Raw genomic sequence first — 21,669 nt, 5'->3', positions numbered from 1 at the left:
GATGTCAACAATCCTTCTCTAGGTGGTCGGTTTTCTTGCATATTGTACAAGGAGAATATTGTTTTCTATCTTCAGTTTTATTTTCTATTTTCTAAAGTGTTTGAACTTATAGAATTTTTTTGTCTTTTTTTTCTCGTCTTTTATTTAAATTCTGAGATTTTACATTGAGCTTAGAATAAAATGCATTTTTTTATTGAATCTTCATCATCTCGACTTGCTAGTGCTTATCAACGATGTTAGTATTAGTGTTGATAAATCCTTAGTTTCTTCAATTGGAAACACTTTAGGATCAAATTTAAAAGGAAAACTAATGAGTATTTTCTCCACTATCTTTTTACCGAGCAAGTCCTCTCCATATGCTTTCATTTTAGTTACTAAGCTCATTAATCTTGTATAGTAATTTTTTTTCTCAGAATATTTTATTTTCGTATTTGCATATTGCTTTCTTAGAGATTGGAGGAGGATTGTGCGTATCTTTGTGTCACCTCTGAACTCTTGTTCTAAGTTTTTCCACACTTCCTTAGCTGATGATATTCCTCTTATCCTTGAGAAGATTGTCTTTGTTACAACTTGTTGGAGGAAGGATAGAGCAATATAATTTCTTTATTGCTCTTCTTTCAATTTTTTCTTTTTTGTAGTAGAAAGTGTTACTTGATTCTCTGACCTGATAAATCCTTCGTGGATAATATCCCACAAGTCTTGTGTTTGTAGGAAGATTTTTATTTGAAAATGTCAGTCCTTAAAATTATCTTCTAACAATATAGGCACGAGAATATTGATGGTTGAGATAGCCATGGTTATGGAAAAAAAAATTTTTTTTGAGTGGGTTATAATATGGTGGTTATGTATAGTTGATAGGTTAGGAAGAAAGATTTTAGCCTAATAGATAATCGAACGCTCTGATGCCACTGTTAGTTTTATAATATAGTTTGATGTTAGTTTAGTGTATTATGGACTTGAATATTATAGCAAGGATAGTTTTGATGAATAAGTAGTTTGGATAAATGGTTTGAGAAATTTGATAGTTATATTATTGATGGGTTAAGGAGAGAGTACAAAGACTAGTGAAATTTGATATGTTTGTTTGTTAGTTACAATGAACTCCATGATGGCCTATTTATAGGCTCCATAAGTTGATTCTAGATAATTCCAAATATTAGATATTTCTAGATATTAACCTAGATATTTCTAGATACTAATCTTAGATATTTCTAGTACTTGATTTATTTACTTAATTTTTAGACTTCTCCATCATAATATCTAGATATTTATTTTTATGAAATAAAATCATAAAAATTATAAAAAATTCTACAAATGTGTAGCATCATTAATAGAAGGCAAGAATTATTGGATATTTAGTGCCACAGCTTAATTTCGTTTTGTTAGTACTAAATTTCATGTTTTCTTTTATATGCCAAAAGTTGTTACTAGACTTCTCCATCATAATATCTAGATATTTTTTTTATAAAATAAAATCATGAAAATTATAGAAAGTTCTACAAATATATAGCATCATTAATAGAAGGCAAAAATTATTGGATATTTAATGCCACAGCTTAACTTTGTTTTGTTAATACTATATGCATTGTTCCTCTATACTTTCTCTTTTCTTAATTTTATATCCCAAACAACAAAAAATTGATTTTATCATTTATGCAGCCTTCACTTAAATTTTGAATTCTTGGTCAGATCTTAAAAATTGTGAATACTAGGAAAGCTTTTTGAGTTTTGACTGCTGTGCCTGGAGTGGAAACTATTGGGCTCATTGCTCCTTATATAAACAAATTTACTCAATGTGTACAGGATATAGTTAGTAGAGAGGGAGATTGTGGCCGTGGCCAAGGCCAAAAGGAAAAGCTTAGGCTTTCTACCAGTTGCCCTGTTGACTTGTATGTGGATCCCATACATTCTAGTTGGGTTACAGGACCAGGACAGATGACCCCCTCCTATCCCGCAACCACCAGGACGCGACAGCCACAGAGTTCTTCTCAGATGGATGATGATTCTAATGATCTCAAAGACTCAAATGAGGACTATTTAGACGAATACGAGTAGGGTTATTTATTTTGCTTTGAATATTTTATATTATTAGTAGATTGCGATTTAGATGAATATAAGTCTGAGTTTAATTATTTATCTTGTCTTGAATTTTTCTGTTAGAGGATTGTTTATTATCTTGATAAGTTTACAAACTCATTATCTAATATTTAATATAAATTTTATTTCTATATTTAAAAGTTTATACGCATTAATTATCTATTATTTTTAAACAAAAAACTAATAAAAAATATGGCTATTAAAATCCATAGCGGTGTTGACGCTTTGTTTATTTATAATAGACAGAAAAATTTGACGGCGATGTTGTCATTTTTTAATTTAAAAATCGGCAGCAACATTGTCAATTTTAATAAATCAAAATATCGACAGATATATCGTCGATTTTAGATAATATTATCGACAGCCAGGATGTCACTTTTATTAAATATGTAAAGTCCTAAACTTATACTATCAACACAGTGGTTGTCGATTTCATTAAAAATTTATCGTCAGTCCAGCAAGCCATCGATTTTATTAGATTTTTAAAAAATCGACACGTTTAAAAGCAACAACTATGGCCGTCAATATTTAATATTATCGATAGTTTTGCTGTCGATTTTAATGGTATTTTTGTAGTGATTGAAGAAAAGAAGGAGAATAAAAAGAGGCTTAAAATAAAAGAAGAAAAAGAAAAAAGATTTGGTTAAATTTGATTACAAAAATAATTTGTTCACCTACCATTTCTCTTATTTTAATTTGATCAAGTTAGTCACATGTGCAGTTTTTCAATTTTTTTTTAAATAATTGTAAATCAAGTTAATCCTTCCGCCATTTGAACGTCAATGATATTATAGAAATAGTTGTGTTTAAAAAAAATAATTAGCCTAAAAACTTTTATATCCCATTCTATTAGAATACTTTTTTTTTGAATATTGCAAGAAAGTACTAAAAAAAAAATAGAAAGTGTACATGTAATGCAATAAATATTTGTTAACAGTAATGAGGAAAGTATTAAGAACTTAACAGGTGAGGACATATTCCAATTGTCATGCAAACATAACATCCAAGACTAGCGGATCCATCCACACTAGAAGTTCCACCACCTATAACAGGAAGGAGATAGTTTGTGACATTTAAAATTTTAATTGTTAACTTAATTTGTTTATGTTATTATTAATAAAGTTGAAACTAATAATGACTTCTTGAAATTCTAAACCCTATGGATAGAAGATTGAGCTGAGTTGCAAATTTTGTCGGAGCGAGGTCTTTCGGAAGATGCACACAAGGAAAGACGATCAGCACACATGAATATATCTCAATAAGTTGCATTCATTTGTTTATTTAACTCTGTGTTCATCAATATTATGCATCCTCAAATTGAGTTTGACTCTCGACTAGCAAAAGCCTAGAAGGAGCAAGTGACTCAGATTACACAGGGTCTGAGACGCCACTTATACCTGAAGATGAAATATGGATGAAGACAGTTGGCGGCTACAAGCGGGAGAGAATATACGACATGGTAGCCGCAGCAGGGCTTGGAGCGAGAGCTGCTACAACAACATCAGACAACATATGCAAAGGTTGAAGCACGCTATCAACAGGAGTAGGATATGAATAGGCATGCTCATCAGAGATACGAGAGGAAGATTAGGAGCCTCTAGGAGACCAATGTCCACCAGACGTTAATCTAGACTAGTGCAAGAATATGGTCAAAGACATGTACTCCTTCATGCGAGAGAAGTTGGGGAGGGGCAAGTCCAACGATGCACCAGCTATGCCGCCTCTTCAGCCGCCTAGACATCCTCCTACATCATTTGGTTCTTGGCCGCCGCCAGCACCACCAATGCCGCCAGCACCCCCAGGACCATAGAATGGAGCCGACGATGACAGCAAATTCATCTCAGATGATTACATGTAGTGTATTTGTATTTTTAGTTTTGATGATATTTTTATATTTTCCTTGTTTCTATCTATCTTAATTTCAAATAATATTTTGAATTTACTATTTATTCACTTTCATCTTGAATAAAAACTCTTTTATTCAGTTTGTGTTTGATTAAACAGCCATTTATATATGTTTATATATATTATTTACAACATTACAGAAAACTAAAAAAAAATATTTTTGACTTTTACCAATGGTTAAGCTGTCGATAATATTAAATTAATATTTTATTTTTTTTAACGTTATTACTACTGATAGGTTAAAAACAAACATTTACCCATGCATCATTTTACTAACGGCATGCATCGTCGACAATATTAATCGAGATTTACCTACGAAGCACAAACACTTCCCTGATTTGTCATATTTGCGTATTGACCACATTTTAGATACGGCACTCATCGACATTCATCCAACACGCGTGTCTTCTGCGTCCAACCGTGTTTTAATAAAAAATAACAAATTCTTATCTGGATACGATTGGACATATCTAAATACCATCACGTGTTAACGTGTCTAGCCTTTTTCTTAACATATATTCTTAAAATGTATTTAGAAATAGTATATATTATTAAAATAAAAAATATTTTAAATATTTTATATAATTAAAAATATTTAAAATACTTAAAAAATTAATTTATATTTTAATATCATTAAAATATCAAAATATCATTACAAATATATATATATATATATATATATATATATATATATATATATATATATATATATCGTGCTTTTGTGTCTTCTAAAAATTTTAAATTCGTGTGTTGTCATGTCCTATGTCCATATCAATATCGGTATTCGTGTATCATAGAAATTTACTAATGATATTTTTGCTGAAGGTCTATTACCGAACGGCACAACCATTTGTAAAGCTATCGATAAAATTCACAATTCATGTAGTGTCTTGTGAATGAATATGGTGGATTTCTCCTCTCTATTAACCCTGTGTCCATATCTAATAATGATATTGTCGTTATTTTATATTGGATTGATGAAGTTAACCGCTATTTCTCCAAGCAGTAATGCTCGGAATGAGGAGTAATTGTATATCCGGTGTTATGATATTTTGGTCGATTATTAGTTATGGTCAGATATCGGTACGATTGGCCGATCTTTATGGTCTTTATGCCGAGTTATAGCTTGTAACCGACGTGTACTGGTCATATCACAGCCCCCAAGCTTGGCCTGGCTTTGATGAAATAGGTTGAGCTTTATCATTATTTTATAGCTATAACTCGGTGTGTAGAGGCCCCAGATCGAGCTGGTTCATTAATACCATGTATAGTGGTTGAATTGGATTTTTGAGTTTAAAGAAAAAATGGGAAATGAAAGGTCTTGTCATAAAACATGTTACGTTTTCCAATGTGTCTTTATTACCGTTGGTGGCTTTGGATGCGACGGTTGTGATTATCTTGGAACTGAAAGGTTTATTAAATATGTGGTGAGAGGGTGTTTGAAGTCCTATAGGGTGTAATATAAATACTTACAATTTTATTTGAAGCATTTTTTGAAGATCAAAATGGATGAGTAAAACAGGTTAGTGTATTTGTGCTTTGTTTTTCTGATTTCCTCTCTCTGTGTTTTTCTGTTTGTGTGATTGATGAGCGAAAAGAAAGGGAAAGGGTTGACAAAGGTTGATGATGATGAGCCCTATGACTAGGTTGATGAAGATGTTAAGATACAGGTCTCTTCATTTAGTGATAGGGATAGTGTGGGTCAGGTAAATGTGTCAAAGGTGGTTAGGTCTGGGATTCGGGTGGAACATCTTCCATGCACTAGTGCTGAGAGAAATTTTCATAAGAAGAAGGATTTTGAATATTTTTTCATGTACAATGGTGTTCTTGAAGAACTTCGTGTGAAGTTGCCATTTATGAACTTTAAATGTGATATTTTAAAACAACTGAATTGTGCCTCTTCACAGGTTCATCCTAGTGGTTAGGCTTTTCTGCGATGTTTTGAGATTTTAATGGAATTTCTTGAAATTGAACCAAATCTGGAATTATTTTTTTCTTTGTTCTAAGCTAAAGGTGTTTGGAAAGGGCTATGGGTGAATCTGAATAGTACCTCAGGATTCTCTGTTTTTAAATTGTATAAATTCTCTTTTAAAGATTTCAAGGAAATGTTTTTGAAGGTGAAATTGGTGGATGAAGATTTTTCATTTTATTTAGATGAATACTTAGGGGAAAAGTTTCCAATGTTTTGGTGCTGCCAACCGCAGCATATACTTGATCCCGATTTATTACTCCTCGAAACGAGTGTATAATATCTTTTTTATTGAGATGGTAGATAAGGGTGGATTGATTTTTGGTTTTGATTTGCTTCCTTGGGAAGAAGATAGAACATCTGTCTTCAATTATTTTGGTGAGAGTATCTTAATTTGTACTTTTGGTAATGTTGTTGTTGGAAAATATCTGGGAGTGTTGGCCTTGAGCCTTAGAACTCGGTTTAAGACGAAGAATTTCGAAGGGTCGCCTTCGAACCCGGAGAAAGTGGACGGAGGTGGCGAGGTTAACCAGCCGCCCCCTAAGAAGAAGAATATTGTTTTCAAAAAGAAGAAATATGATGTTATTGATTTGGAAGATTAAGAGAAAGATAAGGGAATTTCTCTTGAGGAATTGTCGGGCTTCTTGAATAAGCAAGAGAAATTTCATTTGTTTGCTGAAGAGGGGGATGACTCCTCGGTGTGGAATAGGAAGTTTCCTTTCAACATTGTAGCTGATGAGGTTGTACAGTCGACATCTGATGTGTCTTTGATGGATGAGGTCGGCGATGTTGGGGTTGATCAATTCCTTCAGGTAATTTTTTTGGAAACTATTTTGGTGTGGTTTTAATTGGCTCGGTTTTCCTATAGGTGTTGGGATTTCGTTTGGCAAGTATAGGTCGGAGTCAGGAAAAAAGGCATAAGAAGATATTAAAAAATAATGAAGATATGAATTTGAAGGAGAAGTTGGAGTCGAAAGAGACAATAGTGGGGGATTTGAAAAAGAGATTGGCTGATATGGAGGAGGAATTGAAAGTAGAAAAAAGTGACCATGAAAAAGATGTTGAGTTACTGAAGAAGAGAGAGTGGTATATCTAATTCGAATAATCAAGTGATCGAGGTTACTATGAAACTGAAGACCATGGAGAGTAATCGAGAAGCAGAGATATTGGATGCTTTTGCCAAGGGTTTTGAGCGTGCTGTGACACAGGCTAAATTTTTAGCTCCGGATGGTAATTTTTCGGCAATGGATCTGAGCAAAATAGTCAGAGATGGATTGTTGGTGGATGATGAGGACGCAACGGAAGATGGGGATGATAACCTTGCAGATTGATGTTATTTTAGGAAGACTGATTGATCTTTTGATATTTGACTCTTGTTTAAAAATTTGTTTTGGATGAAGTTTGTAATAGTTAGTATTTGAACTACCTTCTTTTCTGTATTTTTATGAAAGTATGTGAATATCCTTTGAAGATACTAGTGCTTTTGTATCTTTTGCTGTGTTCAATCTGAAAGTATGGTTTTTCTTCAGATAGATTGGTAGTTTGTTTTGAATGAATTAGCTTTTGAGTGAGCCTAAATTCATGGTCGGTCCCTGTATTAATAAGGGTCTGATTGTTCGGATGAGATCATCTGTTGTTGATGAGTTGTTTTTGTGCGCATGTGGTTACAATTCCACTTAGATTGGAATACTCATCGTAATTGGATAGGTATTGTGCCGACTTTGGTTAGTCGTAAGCTTTGGCGATGCATTAGCGTGGTGATATAAGTTGCCGATGATTAATTAAAAAATCAACATAGTTCAAAGTAAGGAATTCAAAAAAGATAAATGTTATTCATTTGGTATTTTACCTTTGTGTACAAAGGTACAGGTAGGTTAGCCTCGTTAAAACCTCTTCGAGCAAAACCCTTTTGAGAAAAATCTCGTAGTAGGAAAAAGAGTACAAGCATGTCCCTGTCTTTCAACTGAAATACCGTTTTAAAGAGAAAATATTCCATGAGTTAGGCATTTTAGTACCATCTAACGTTTTGAGCTAATATGCTTCTTTGCCGAGGACCTTAAGTTCTCGGTACGGGCCTTCCCATGTGGCTGCGAGCTTTCCTTGAGAGGGTGGCTTTCTGGCTTGCTTGGTTTTTTGGAGCTCCAAAACTCCAGTTTGAAAAGATCGAAAGTGGACTTTTTGACTGTGTCTTCTGGCCAAAGTTTGTTGCAATGCTCGGTGAAGTAGGCTACGTCTCGTACTTCCTCCACTAAGTCAAGCTCGGCTCGTCTTGCCTCATCATGGTCAGTGGCTTGTGTCCTCAGTGACAGTTGGGAGATTTCTATTGGTATCATTGCGTTCGATCCATATACTAGGCGGAATGGTGTTTCCTTGGTGGTAGAGTGTATAGTCGTGTTGTATCCCTATAGGGTCTCTGGAATGAGTTCGGCCCACAGGCATTTAGCCTCGTCTAGTTTTTTCCTTAGAGCTTGCAGGACGATCTTGTTGGCTGCTTCAGCTAGCCCATTTGTTTACAAAAGCTCTACTGATGAGAAATGTTGTTGTATCTTGAGATTCTGCAAGAAATCTTTGAAATTATGGTCGGAAAACTGGTGACCACTATCAGTAATAATATGACGGGGTATTTCAAATCTACATATTATGTTTTTCCAAACAAAAGAGATCTTTTGTCTTGATGTGATTTTTTCCAGTGGTTGGGTCTCAATCCATTTGGAGAAATAATCAATGGCCACAACCAAGAATTTTACTTGTCCTAGTGCAGTTGGGAAAGGGCCGAGGATGTCATTCCCCTATTGGTAGAAACGTCAACTACCTTCTGAAAGGTGTAACTGCTCGGCTGATACGTGTATCACCAGACCATGTTTCTGGCAAGCGGTGCAGTTCTTCACTTTTTGGCGACAATCCTGTCATAGTGTCGGCCAGTAGAACCCTGTCTTGTTTGAGAAGCTCCGTGCTCCTGTGTGTGTTACTCATATGCCCTCATGGACTTCGGTCAAGGCAAGGTCGGATTCCAATTTGTTTAGACATTTTAAAAGAGGTCGAGTATATCCTCGCCTATACAAGTTATCAGTTAGTAATGTGAAGAAAGAGGCTTGTCTTTTGAATTTTTTCTGATCGATTATTTTAGTTGGAATGTCTCCATATTTCAAATAATGGATGTAAGGCTTTTGCCAATCATCTTCGTAAAAAATGTGATAAATATTCATTGAATGAATGCTGGGTCTAGGGAGTATAGACTGTAAGAGTGTAGCAGTATGTGATTGTATAGTAGCTAATTTTGAAAAGCAGTTTGTCAGTTGTTTGACAATGTCTAGGTATTTTATTAAAAGAGAATCTTTTGTTTGAAAAGATTGATTTACTTGTTGAACAACTAAAAGAGAGTCACAGAAGGCCTTTATTGCAGATATATTCAAATCAATGGCTAACCTTAGGCCAGCGATTAGTGCTTCATATTTAGCTTGATTGTTGCTTGCCTTGAATGAGAAACGGAGAGAGTGCTCCGGAACAATTCTTGATGGGTCTTCTAGAAGAATGCCTGCTCTGGATCCTTGAGGATTGGAAACGCCATCAATATATAGCGTCCATTTCGTGTTTGTATCGCTGGAGTTTGGGATGGTAAATTTGGCAATGAAGTCTTCCAAATACTGTGATTTTATGGATCCTCGGGATTGGTATTTGATATCAAACTCTGACAATTCAATTGACCATTTGATCATCCTTCCAACTAATTCTGATTTGTTGAGTACTTGTCTAAGTGGTTGGTTGGTACAAACGTTGATAATGTGACTCTGGAAATATGGTCGGAGGCGTCTGGCTGAGAAGACCAACGCAAGTGTGAGTTTTTCTATGGTCGGATACCGAAGCTCGGCATTTCACAATGACTTGCTCATGAAATAAATAGGTTGCTGGACTTTGTCTCTTTCTGTAACAAGAACTGCACTAACTACCCATTCAGTGATAGATAAGTACAGGTAAAGTTGCTCCCCAACTTTGGGTTTTTGTAGAATATGTGGTTTTGAAAGAATATCTTTTAAATTTGAAAATGCAGCTTCACATTGTTCATCCCATTGAAATTTGTTTCTTTTTCTTAAAGACTGAAAGAAATGAAAAGATTTGGAAGCTAAACATGGTAAAAAATGAGATAAGGCTACAAGTATCCCTGTCAGTTGTTGTATTTCTTTAATTGTTTGAGGGCTTTGCATTTCCAAGATAGCTTGGCATTTTTTTTGGATTAGCTTTGATGTCTTGGCTGGTGAGCATGAATCCGAGAAACTTTCCACCCTGGACACCGAAAGCGCACTTTTCTGGATTCAACTACATCTTATATGTACGTATTAGCTCAAAGATTTCTTCAAGGTCGTCAACATGTGTTTTGGCGACCATAGTTTTGGCGACCATGTCATCAACGTAAACTTTGACATTTTTACCGATCTGTTTGGCAAACATCTTGTCCATGAGTCGCCGATATCTGGCACCTGCATTCTTAAGGCCAAATGGCATAACTTTATAAAAATAGTTACCAAATTCTGTTTTAAAAATAGTTTTTTCTTGGTCTGATGGATGCATTATGATCTGGTTGTATCCAAGATATGCATCCATGAAACTTAATGTTCTGAAACCAGAAGAGTTATCAACTAAAGCATCAATAGATGGTAAAGGGTACGCATCTTTAAGGGATGCTTTATTTAAGTCAGTGAAGTCGACGCACATATGCCATTTACCATTATTTTTCTTTACCATGACAATGTTGGCTAGCCAAGTTATGAATCTGAGCTCCTTGATGAAATTTGCATCGATGAGCTTCTTAGTCTCTTCTAGGGGTGGCAAAGTGGGCCGACTCGACCCAACCCGCCCCGCCCCGCCTAGGCCCGCCTCATAAACGGGGCGGACCGGCCCGCCCCGCCAACTAAAATGGGTTCAAAATGCTAGTCCGCCCTGCTTTATAGCGGATTGGTGGGTTGGCGGGCTAGCCCGCTTGACTCTTTTTTTTTGAAAAATAAAATTCATTAAAATTAACAAAAAAATAATAATTAAAAAATTAAATACAAATAAAAATAGTCAAATTATAATATAAGTTTTTTACTATTTTTTTAATTTTTAACTTCAATAAAATTGTTCATAATAATATTTGTCAATAAAATCATCTTTATTTTAAAAAATAAGTCACATAATTTGAGCATATATACGAAATTGTAAAATAAAATAAATAAAGTTAATAACTAAAAGAAGAATAAAAACAAAAAATGAAAGAAAGTGTTTAAAAATTCTATAATTATTAATTTTATAATAGTAACCACTCCTTTTTTTAATAAAAAAAAAGAAAAATAAAAAGCTTCGGTTCGGCGGACCGGCCCGCCCCGCCTCGCCAAACCCGCCAATTTGGCAGTGCGGGTTTAGCGGGTTTTTTTAATTTGGCGGGCTCCAAATCCTAGCCCAACCCGCCTTTTTTAGCGGGTTTAGCGGATCGACCCGACGGGCTCGACCCGTTTTGCCACCCCTAGTCTCTTCCATGGATGCCTGCTTTTTTTCCAACCCGAGGTTTCTCTTTTTCTGAGCTATAGGTCGGACGGCTGGATTTATAGCCAGCTTATAGGATATGACTGATGGGTCGATCACTGACATGTCTGTTGGTGTCCATGCGAAAAAGTCAGCATATTTTCGGAGTAATGCAACAAGTTTCTCTGTTTCAGTACCATTTATTGATGTCCCTACGAAAGTAAACTTTTTGGGATCATTAGTTAAATTAAGTTTTTATAGTTCCTCGTTTGGTACAAGCCGATCTTGAAACTCGAACGGGGGTCTAACTCGGCCAACGGTAATTGTTCGCCGATCATGTGGATGGCATTCACTTGGGAGTTTGCAACTCTGTTTTGCAATTTGAGGCTGATATTACAGCAATGTCGGGCCTCTCGATGGTCACTATGGATTGTGGCAATAAGATTATCCTGCACATGAAACTTAACACAAAGATGAATTATAGACACAATTGCACCAAATTTAATTAAGAATGGTTGGCCCAATATTAGATTGTATGGGCTGAAGCAGTCAACAACAAGGTATTGAGTATCTAAAGTTTTAGACAAGCGGTTCTCACCGAGGGTGGTTTGTAACCACACTGAACCTAACACGGGTACCCGTTCGCCTGAGAATCCGATGAGGTCTCCTGTGGATGGTTGGAGTATCTTGTTGCTCAGCTTCATTTTCTAAAATGTGGAATAGAAAAGTACGTCAACGCTGCTTCTTGGGTCAAGCAACACCTTTCGAACAATTAGATCACCCAGCTGGATGGAGATAACAACTGGGTCGTCTAAGTTAATCCCTGTTGAATTGTAGTCGGATGGCTGGAAAGTCATTTCAGGTAAAGTCGGCATGAATTGTTGGGTGATTATCTCATTTTCTACAGCCAGCATAGCTCAGTATGTGCGCTTGTGGGCAGAGCTTGATGCTATGCCTCCCGCGAAGCCTCTAGATATGTAATTGATCACTTCTCGGGGCTAGTTGGGTTGAGGTGGAATTGGCTTGTCCTTGTCCCGAGATATTTGTCCTGCAGAAGATAAGTCAGTTGTGTGGGAACGCTTTTGCATGTGACCATCGATGTATTTGTCTAAATGGCCCTGTCGAGCTAATCACTCAAGTAGGTCTTTGGTGATGACACATTCATCGGTGGTGTGTGCCCGTGTTTCTGGTGGAATGCACAATATTTTGATTTATCAACATTCTTTGTATCCTGGTAAGAGTCAGCTTTTCGAGGAGGTTTAATTAACTTCGAGTTCAGTATTTCCTTGATGATGTCTTCTTGTTTGGCATTGAATTGTGTATAGGAGTCATAACGTGGTACTAATCAGGAAGTCTTCTTGCTATCCCGGCCTTTTGTCCTCCTCTTTGCCGTATGATGTTCTCTCCAATTTCTGTGCTTGCCATAATTCCTCAATTTCCATTTGGCCCTTGGCCTCCTCGCAAAATTTGGCTAGGGTTTTTGACTTCGCTACTGTAATGGTTTCCTGAAACTTCCCAAGACGAAGGCCGCTTTTTATGGCGTGTAGGTGTACTTCTGGGTAGAGATCTGGAATGCTCATCGCGACCTTGGTAAAACGGGTGATGTAATCTTTCAAGCTTTCGTGTTATCATTGCTTTATAGTGTTTAGATAGTCGGAATCGTGGAGGTAGATTGAGAAAGTAGCAAACTGATCTTCAAACTGCTTGGCGAGTTCTCGAAAGCGAGAGATGGAATCTGCAGGCAAAGAGAAAAACTAATCAAGTGCTAGACCATCTAAAAAAGTAGAAAAACATCGGCATAAAATAAGATTAGAAGCATCATTAACGATCATCATAGATCAAAATTTCTTGATGTATTTTTTCGGATCCCCATGTCATCGTAGGGAGTCAGTGTGAGTGGTAGAGTAAAATTTCTGCTGCAACTCGGTCACCATCCGAAGAAGTTCGGATGGTAAGGGAGGAGGTTGATCAGCCATGATCTTAGAAGAAGAATATCGGGGCCTACGAAAAGAAGGGTTTTATCTTCGGGGTCCCAAGGTGGGTGCCAATTATTTTTGCAAAATTTTACTGAAGTATAGCTCGTTCGATGATGTACACTCGTGATCTCTCAGTCTGGATGAGGTATACGTCGATGTTAAAAGAAATAGGGGTGGATACCTACAAAAAACACTCCGACGCTCAAGTAAGTAAGTGAATAAGTAAGGGATTACCAAAGAGAATGTCATACCTTCAATGTTTTCCTTGTCATTCTTTTATACTCGATTGATGAAGTTAACCGTTGTTTCTCCGAGCATTGATGCCCCGAATGAAGAGTAATTGTATATCTGGCGTTATGATATTTTGTTCGATTATTAGTTATGATCGGATATCGGTTACGATTGGCCGATTTTTATGGTCTTTATGCCGAGTTATAGCTCGTAACCGACGTGTACTGGTCATATCAGTCCTAAATGGAAGATGGAGGTGACAAAGGTGATTGATAGGTTCATTGAGGGAGTAGTTATCAACGCAGAAGACATGAATTGAGCACACAAAAAGATGAATTTTACACTTGCAGGGAGAAGATGGAAGGACATAGAACAACGAACACACTCTGTTCGTAGTTAGTCTTCCAGGGAACATCAATAGGAAAACTTTATTCAGCTATTTGGTGGGGAGGGGACGTGGTTGATGTATATGTCTCAAGAAAGAAACGAAATAGTAGCGAATAGACCTTTTGCCTTTGTCAATTTTGACAACAAAAAGGAGGCGCGAAGAGAGCAATCAGAGATATGAATGGAACAGTGATGAATGGTAGGAGGGTGATGGTCACAGTAGCGAAGTTCAGGAGAGACATTTCCCATATTCAAGACGATCATAATAGGAGTCATAGGGAGTGAAGGCAAAAGGAAATTCAGAAGCAAGTTTAGATTGATAACGAGGTGAAAGAGCTGCTTGTATGGGATCCCGTGGCAGATGAATTAATGTCAAAATAATGGGGAGGAGTGAAGTATGATTTTGGCTATAGTGCATGGGGCGAATACACTTATTTTTCTGAGAATGATCGAGTGAAACTATTATTTAATAGAACTTATAGCGTGGAGAACGTTAATCATGGGAAAGATTTGAACTTGGAGTGGATAATGATTAGAGACATTGGGTCTGGGATTCATTTGGCCGAACAAGAATTTATGGGGGGAAGGAGGAAGTTTACAGATAGAATGGGCTTGAGGAAAGATGCTTTTGTTTGTGAGTTGTCAAGTGGGTCGACTAATTCTTGCTCCTATCCACTTAGGTTTGGGCCATGTACATGATAAAATCATGTACACAGCTTGGGAGATGAGGGAAATAAGAAAGCAAGAATTGAAGAACATGAAACTGATAAGACGTAGAAAGTGAGAGTCTTTTGAATACACAACAACAGAGGTTGAGTGGATGACATTTGGTTGTGGAGGTGGTGGAGGAGTAGCAGCGTACACTGATCCTGCGAGTGCAGAAGCGGAGAAGTTTGACGCATCTTTTGTTGCCAGGGTCGTCAGAAAGGCGGATTTAGACGCGGAAATAGTTTCGGAGACTGCCGAGAATTGCGATTCTGTAGATCCGGTGACTAGAAGGTTGGTGGCAGGGAGTGGGACTCACGAGTGCAGGGAGACGGAACGGGAATGTTGAGAGGTTAGGTAATGACGCTGCAAATGACAGGGATGAGGTCAGTGAGCTTGTGGAGGAAGGGGATGATACCACTGAGTTTTTATGATATAAGGAAAAGGAGACCGCTGAAAATAAAGTACTTTGGGATCTTGCTGTTGAGTGTGGGGCCGCGGCTTATGATGATGAGGAAGATATTATGTCAATTTTACAAGAGCAGAATGAGGCTCAAGTATTGAGAAGAGGACAAGCGAAACAAAAGAAGACGGCACTAGGAGCAGATCGAAAGGAACATGACAGAGATACAATAAGGTGGGGTAATGATTCTTGACATGGAATGTAAGGAGGTTCAGGGGAGTGGGAAGAAAAGCATGATAAAGAGCTTAAAGTTAATAATAAAGTTGAAAGGAAAAGTCTATAGGGCAACAACTTTATTAAATTCTGGCCAACATATAACCAGCAAAACAAAAATGAGTAATTCTACATCATTGGATGAAATCTCACACTATTAAAAACATCATTGATGACTACTTGATGGCTACAAATAAAAGAAGTTGCTAGCCCCCTAACACTCCTCAAGTTGAAATATTGGGCGTAGAAGGAAATGATCACGAAGTTTGATGTGGTGAGGTTATAGGAAAATGGTAGTGTTGGTTGGGCTCTTTGTAGGATCAGCACAGGGAGAAGTGATTCTCATATGGAAGAGAATGTATTTAGGAAGATTATTTGATACAAAGGAACGCAAGTGAAAATAGATTCCATTAGCTCTATGTGTGGTGTATGATCTGCATACGAAAGTTGGATTATTGATTGGTTAGCTCAAGTTTGTTGCTGGATAGGACACACAATGAACATGTATTGTGTGATACACCGTGAATTCATTTTTCAACTTTTATTCTGATTTTTTTTTTTTTTGAGTTTTGCTTTTGTTGTGTTTTGTTTGTGATTGTTTCATGTAACACACTCCACGTATTGTTTTAATCTCTCGCTTTGAAAAAAATTTTCATGTCTCAAAAGTAAAATCTCTACATAGTTTACAAGTGTGTAATACCCTTTACCTTATGAACGGGCTTTTGAGGTTAAATTAGACCCTCAATCTTAATTCTACACGATTAAAAAAGCAGACTCATTGGGTGAAATTGCAGCTAAAATTTTAACAAAGCATATTCTATTAATGATTACGTTAGAAATAAAAGTAAAACTAATTTTAAATATTATAGATAAAATTAGGTTAAATTAAATATTAAGAATAATTTTAAAATATTTCACAAATATTAATAACAGCTACACTTTAACTGTTTTAAATTTCACAATCCTTATAGTATTTCTTATGACCAAATCTAGGGTTTTTTCTTTAAGTTCGTCTTATTTATCAAATCTGTAATAATGAAAAAGATTATTTAACAATCATAGGGAGAAAAAAGAAAATGAAACCCACATAACATGCTAAAAGAGTACTGAACTACTGATATATGTACATCAAAGTCCGAAACAGGCACATGGTCCATTACGAACATTCCATCGCATTGGAGCTGTTTGTGAAGACGAGTCACTGCTCATCCCAAACCCTATTCACAATCGAAAATCAGAAACACTTAGTAAAGGAACAACTATTTAGACAATAGTTTGCATAAGAATCAAGTCAAATAATATTCAATCAAGAGGATGAATTTTAATTGGAAGATACGAGAGCAAGGATAGTATTAGCATTGGTGTCTAGAGCTGGATTTCTAAACACAAAACACTTGGTGGCCCTTGACAAAAACATAGTATGACCAAAAATACCAATCTAACAGGTGTGCAAAACAGTTGAACCAGTCACAAGAAAAACTACTTTAACCGTTATAACTGACAATCACTTCAACTGCTAGCCCATGTGATAGTCATCGGTCCATGCTGGCATTCTCCTGTTTCTGCTCCCATGCTGCCTCGGGTTTGTATCAACTAGTGAAGGAAAAACATGAAATATTAACCCAATTTGAGAAAATATAGGGAACCAACTTTTAGTTAGCCAAAATTAGTTAACTTTAGTATTTAGATTTATAATTTAGTATTTAGGGTTAAGAGTTTATGATATAGGATCTAGAATTTAAGATAAACAAAAAAAAAAAATTTTAAAAAGTTGGCTGATGTTGGCCAAAACAAGTTGGTTTCCTAGCATTACTCAATGAGTTTACATGCAACAAGAGTTATTGTCCTCCGAAGAGATCAATTACCTGGATTGGCAGGTTCATTGTTAAGGCCAATCTGATTTGATAGTTGTCCATGGCGTCCCTGGGATGTAGTCTCCATTGTAAGCATCTTTAAAGATATTTTTCTAAGGTAATCACTCTGAAATAAGGCAATACCACAGCCAATCAATCTTCCATTATCAATATCTGTGTTTGCATAGGTAACGATAAACAAAAACAGGCAACTTATGAGGCCACTGATACTTGTAAGTATATACCTGGCTGGTTGCAGCTATAAAAATCTTCTCCTCAAACCTTCGGGCAATCTTCCAAAGTTCTTGTGATCCCTCCGGGCCACTAACAGGAAGATGTCTTCTTAACGTTTCCGTTCTGAAAGAAAACCAGAGTAGCTTCATAGTTAGATCAAAGTGACTTATACTTTAAGATCCACAAAGGAGAGTACATGATTGTCAAAAAATCAATGAAACATGCTCGTCATCCACTATAGACTAGGAGCAGCGCTAGCTTGCTAAAGCTCATATAGAGATTATGAATGAATTGGTAAGATTGTTACCCTCAACGGTCAGTATAGGTTACAAAATATAGAATATTGGTATGTCAAAACTCAAACGAGAATGAAGATTTAACAATACTTTGTGATCTATCAAACTAGAATTTTATATAGTTTATTAGTGTTACAGTTTTCACTAGAAGACATCTATTCAGGGAAAGGGAAGAAAAATACAAAGGAAACAGAGGATAATAAATCCTCCTAAAAGTTAAAGAAAAGTAAACGCATATAAGGAACAGAATAAATTGATGTAACAAAGCCACCCAAACCATAACCATTAAAGAAAGAGGAATGCTAGAGGACCATCAAAATTTGTTATTTTTGGCCATCACTTAGCCATCAATGTTTAAAGTATGGGATAAAATATGTTGTTAGATTACTAAACTAAAGGAATTGAGTTGATGACTAAGTGATGGCCAAAAACAATAAATTTTTATGGCCCCCTAGCATTTCTCTTAAAGGAATAATGGACATCTCTTTTAAAAGATCAAGTGCTTTAGACCAAATAGAAGCCGAATGCATAATCTTATCCTAAAGTAGCTGCTTATTTCATGCAATATCTACAGGATTGCAGAAGCAAACCTTCAGCAAAACAATCCAAAGTTAAGGAAATATTGTATATTTTAGCAAATATTTGTCTTCCTTATTGTTTATCAGCTGGTTGATTATAATCTATAGTGCTTTATAACTTCTTCACTTCCTCAACTAAAGTGCATGCTTTGTGATCAAGTAGTTCCACATGACAAACCTCATGGAAATATGATTTATGACTACTTTTTCTTTTGATGTGCAAATGCAGGCAAAACAAAAGCTATTGGATTACTGGATACAACATAAGATGAAATTTACATTTTGTTGACAATTCTTTGTCGGCAATCAGGGCGAAGCTGATATCTCCATTCTCTTTCTCTTGCTTCTGTAAAGGGATGACCAACATGAATAGATTCCAGTTAATGGTATAAGTAAATTTACAATATCTGAGGTACAAAATATACATGTAACTCATTCCAAACTGTAAGGGAGGAGGGGAAAAAGGGGGGGGGGGAGGGGAGGATAACAATTTAAACCACTAGAACCATGTGGACGAAACAGTATCCAGATAATCAACAGACTCATGTATTTGCCATGGACATGAAAGTAAAGACTCACTATTTTGTAAATTAATCTATGCAAAAACGAACAAAATTTAGCATACCAGTCAAATCTTTGTGCAAAAGATGTTGATGGTAAAAACGGGTATGCAGCATTTACACGATACGTTATAAAATAGAATAAAACAAGAAAAATTGAAGATGAAGAATCCTCCCAAAAACTGAAATGGGCTAGTGCTAGTGCCTAGTAACTGAAGAGAATTTCTTTCGTGAAGACTGAAATAGGATGAAGGGCTAAGATTATACTTATAAAGTTTTTTGGAAATGTGCATGACTGACTACATGCACATAATATCTTATATTTTTCAATATTTTTTCCTATAATAAAAAGAACAGTCTTCGCTCTTCACCCAACTTCACTATTCTCCATAGTATTACCCGTAATTGAACTCGAATAGAAGTAGAAAGCAATGTTCTGAAACTTACTCTCCAACAAAAGAATCTTGGAAGCTATTTTCTCAAAATAATCAGCCTGAAGTTAAGCAGAACAAAAGAAATTAGAATAAAAGCAAAAGGGTGAATAAAAGGGGGCAATCAAATTATGAGCCTACCGGGGTTGTAGCACCACCATAACTTTTCTGCTCAATACTATGAGCAATTTTTTGAAGTTCAAGGTCTTCATCAACATCCCCAGGAAGATGACAGAACTTTAACTTGCCCATTCTGTGAAATTGAAGGATAGCAGCATGAATTGAAGAGAAGACACAAAAAAGCATTGCAACATAGAAAAGAAAACAAACCCTAAAGCTTACATATTGTTGAGAATGATTTGGCGGGTTTCAGGCTGCAGTTGATCCCTCCAGTTAGTCGTTGTTGTTGTGTCCATGACTGATGAATGAAGGGTTCGCTCTTCAAAATTAAAGCATGCAAATCAAAAGAGACTTCTAATGAAAGAATTTCATAGCGACAAACACCTCCAAAGCTTTGATCATCAAACGGAAAAGGGGGATGATCTATGCTGGAAAGTAAACTAATGGGTAGCGGTAACTAAAAGGGAAATAGAATGAATGATGAATCAAACCTGAAATAGTAGCTGATGATGATAATGAAAATGATTATGGATGGTGCGAGTGCGAGATGAGCTGCCACGAGAATAGAATTTTATAAACCCAAAATCAAGCTTGATTTCTACGGCGCACACGCTCGGGCATTTGGTATGCACCTTTTTCTCTTTTATTTTTTTTTTATTTTGGGTAAACTATTTTTTTTTCTAAAATATTTTAAATATTTTAAAAATACTATTGACATTTAATTTAATTTTATCTTTTAACACTTAAAATGAATTTCAATTTTAACTATGTAATCCAAATCCAAATTTATATTCTGATTCGACCATGCTAGAGACCTAATAAACCCACATCCAACATTGGAGTAATTTTTTTTAAAATAAATAATAGAAGAGTTTTAGGGTCAGCTTTTTTTAAATTAATAATTTGTGATTATTAATTAGTCTTATTAGTATTTTTAATAGTGTAAGATTATATCTAATAGTATAGAATTATTTATTTTCCTTGGTTAAGTACTGGCCAGATTTTAATAAAACTGCTAGTTTTATAGACTTTCTCTAAATGATAAATAAGTCCTTGACTTTTTATTTCGAAGATAAATAAGTTTTCGACCAATTAAAAATAAAAAAATATTCCTCACTTTTTAAAATGTAAGACATCTAAATTTTTTTTAAAGACCGAATTATTCTTATATATTTTAGACGAAAAAACTTAAATGTCTCGTAATTTAAAATGTCAATGATGTTTTTGTAATTTCAGTTAGTCAAAAATTATTTTCGAATTAAAAAGTTAGAGGCTTATTTATTTTTTTTAAATATTGATAAAAAAATGTGTGTTACACTAAATTATTTGGTTTTAAGTAATTTTTACTTTGTTATGAAACTTTTGTTTTTACTTTTTCAAAGATTTTGTCTAAAATTTTTTAATTAATTTAAATAACGTCATTGATGTTTTTATTAAAAAATATTTTTTCGAATTTTAAAAATTATTAAAGAACTAAATGGCATTGCGATTTTGTTATTTTATTGAATTTAAAAAATTAAAATGATGTCATTCTTAGAGTTTAATACAACACATATAATAGATCATTTTAGAGGATAACACCAATCTATTAAAAAAATTTCCAACATTACAGAGAATAAATATTATCCAAGTAAAATAAATCTAATAAAACAAAAAATTGAAAATAAAAATCTCAATTTTTATTAATTTCTCTTTATTTCTCCCCACTTCTTTTTTTTTCTAATGGTCAAATAACACAATTTCATCCACTTAGCAGCAGCTAGAGCTGAAAGTAAGCCGAATTAGAGCAAACTCAAACTCGACTCACGAAAATCAAGATTGGCTCACGACTCAACTTATTAACAATCGAGCCTATTTCGTAAGCTCAAACTCGGCTTACGAACTAGCTCAAATAATAGGAACATAATCTATAATTCTATATCAATAAATTATAACTTATATATATATATTAAAAAATATTATAAAATTATAAATTTTATACTCTATCAATTATAATTTTTTTTATGCCCTACATCAAAATTATATATAAAAAATGACTATAAAATTTAAGATAATTTAAAATATTAATATATGTAAAATTATATATTACTATTATATATATATATATATATTAAATTATTAATACGCATATTTTATATGTATTTAATCTATACTT

At 35.1% G+C, this 21,669-nt stretch overlaps 1 protein-coding gene across 5 annotated transcripts; it reads right to left on the bottom strand.

The window, feature by feature from the left end:
• Positions 1–16,566: 16,566 nt before the first annotated feature.
• LOC112703498 (mediator of RNA polymerase II transcription subunit 15a) lies at positions 16,567–20,153 on the bottom strand. Of its 5 annotated transcripts, none has more exons than XM_025754972.3 (9): positions 20,006–20,153; positions 19,737–19,833; positions 19,536–19,647; positions 19,411–19,456; positions 18,683–18,749; positions 17,541–17,652; positions 17,308–17,422; positions 16,941–17,035; positions 16,567–16,659 (listed from the first exon to the last, which is right to left on the bottom strand). In XM_025754972.3, the coding sequence occupies exons 2-8, from the start codon at positions 19,808–19,810 to the stop codon at positions 16,959–16,961; spliced, it is 603 nt and encodes a 200-aa protein (XP_025610757.1). In that variant the 5' UTR covers positions 19,811–19,833; positions 20,006–20,153; the 3' UTR covers positions 16,567–16,659; positions 16,941–16,958. The 5 variants fall into 5 exon arrangements, with proteins under 5 accessions (XP_025610757.1, XP_025610756.1, XP_025610759.1 ...); XM_025754971.3 differs by having other exon boundaries at positions 16,926–17,035; positions 20,006–20,144; XM_025754974.3 differs by having other exon boundaries at positions 16,945–17,035; positions 20,006–20,144.
• Positions 20,154–21,669: the final 1,516 nt, after the last annotated feature.

The sequence above is a fragment of the Arachis hypogaea genome, chromosome 7 (genome assembly GCF_003086295.3).
Source record: "Arachis hypogaea cultivar Tifrunner chromosome 7, arahy.Tifrunner.gnm2.J5K5, whole genome shotgun sequence".
Classification (NCBI taxonomy): domain Eukaryota; kingdom Viridiplantae; phylum Streptophyta; class Magnoliopsida; order Fabales; family Fabaceae; genus Arachis; species Arachis hypogaea.
This window is presented reverse-complemented; position numbering and strand designations above follow the sequence as displayed.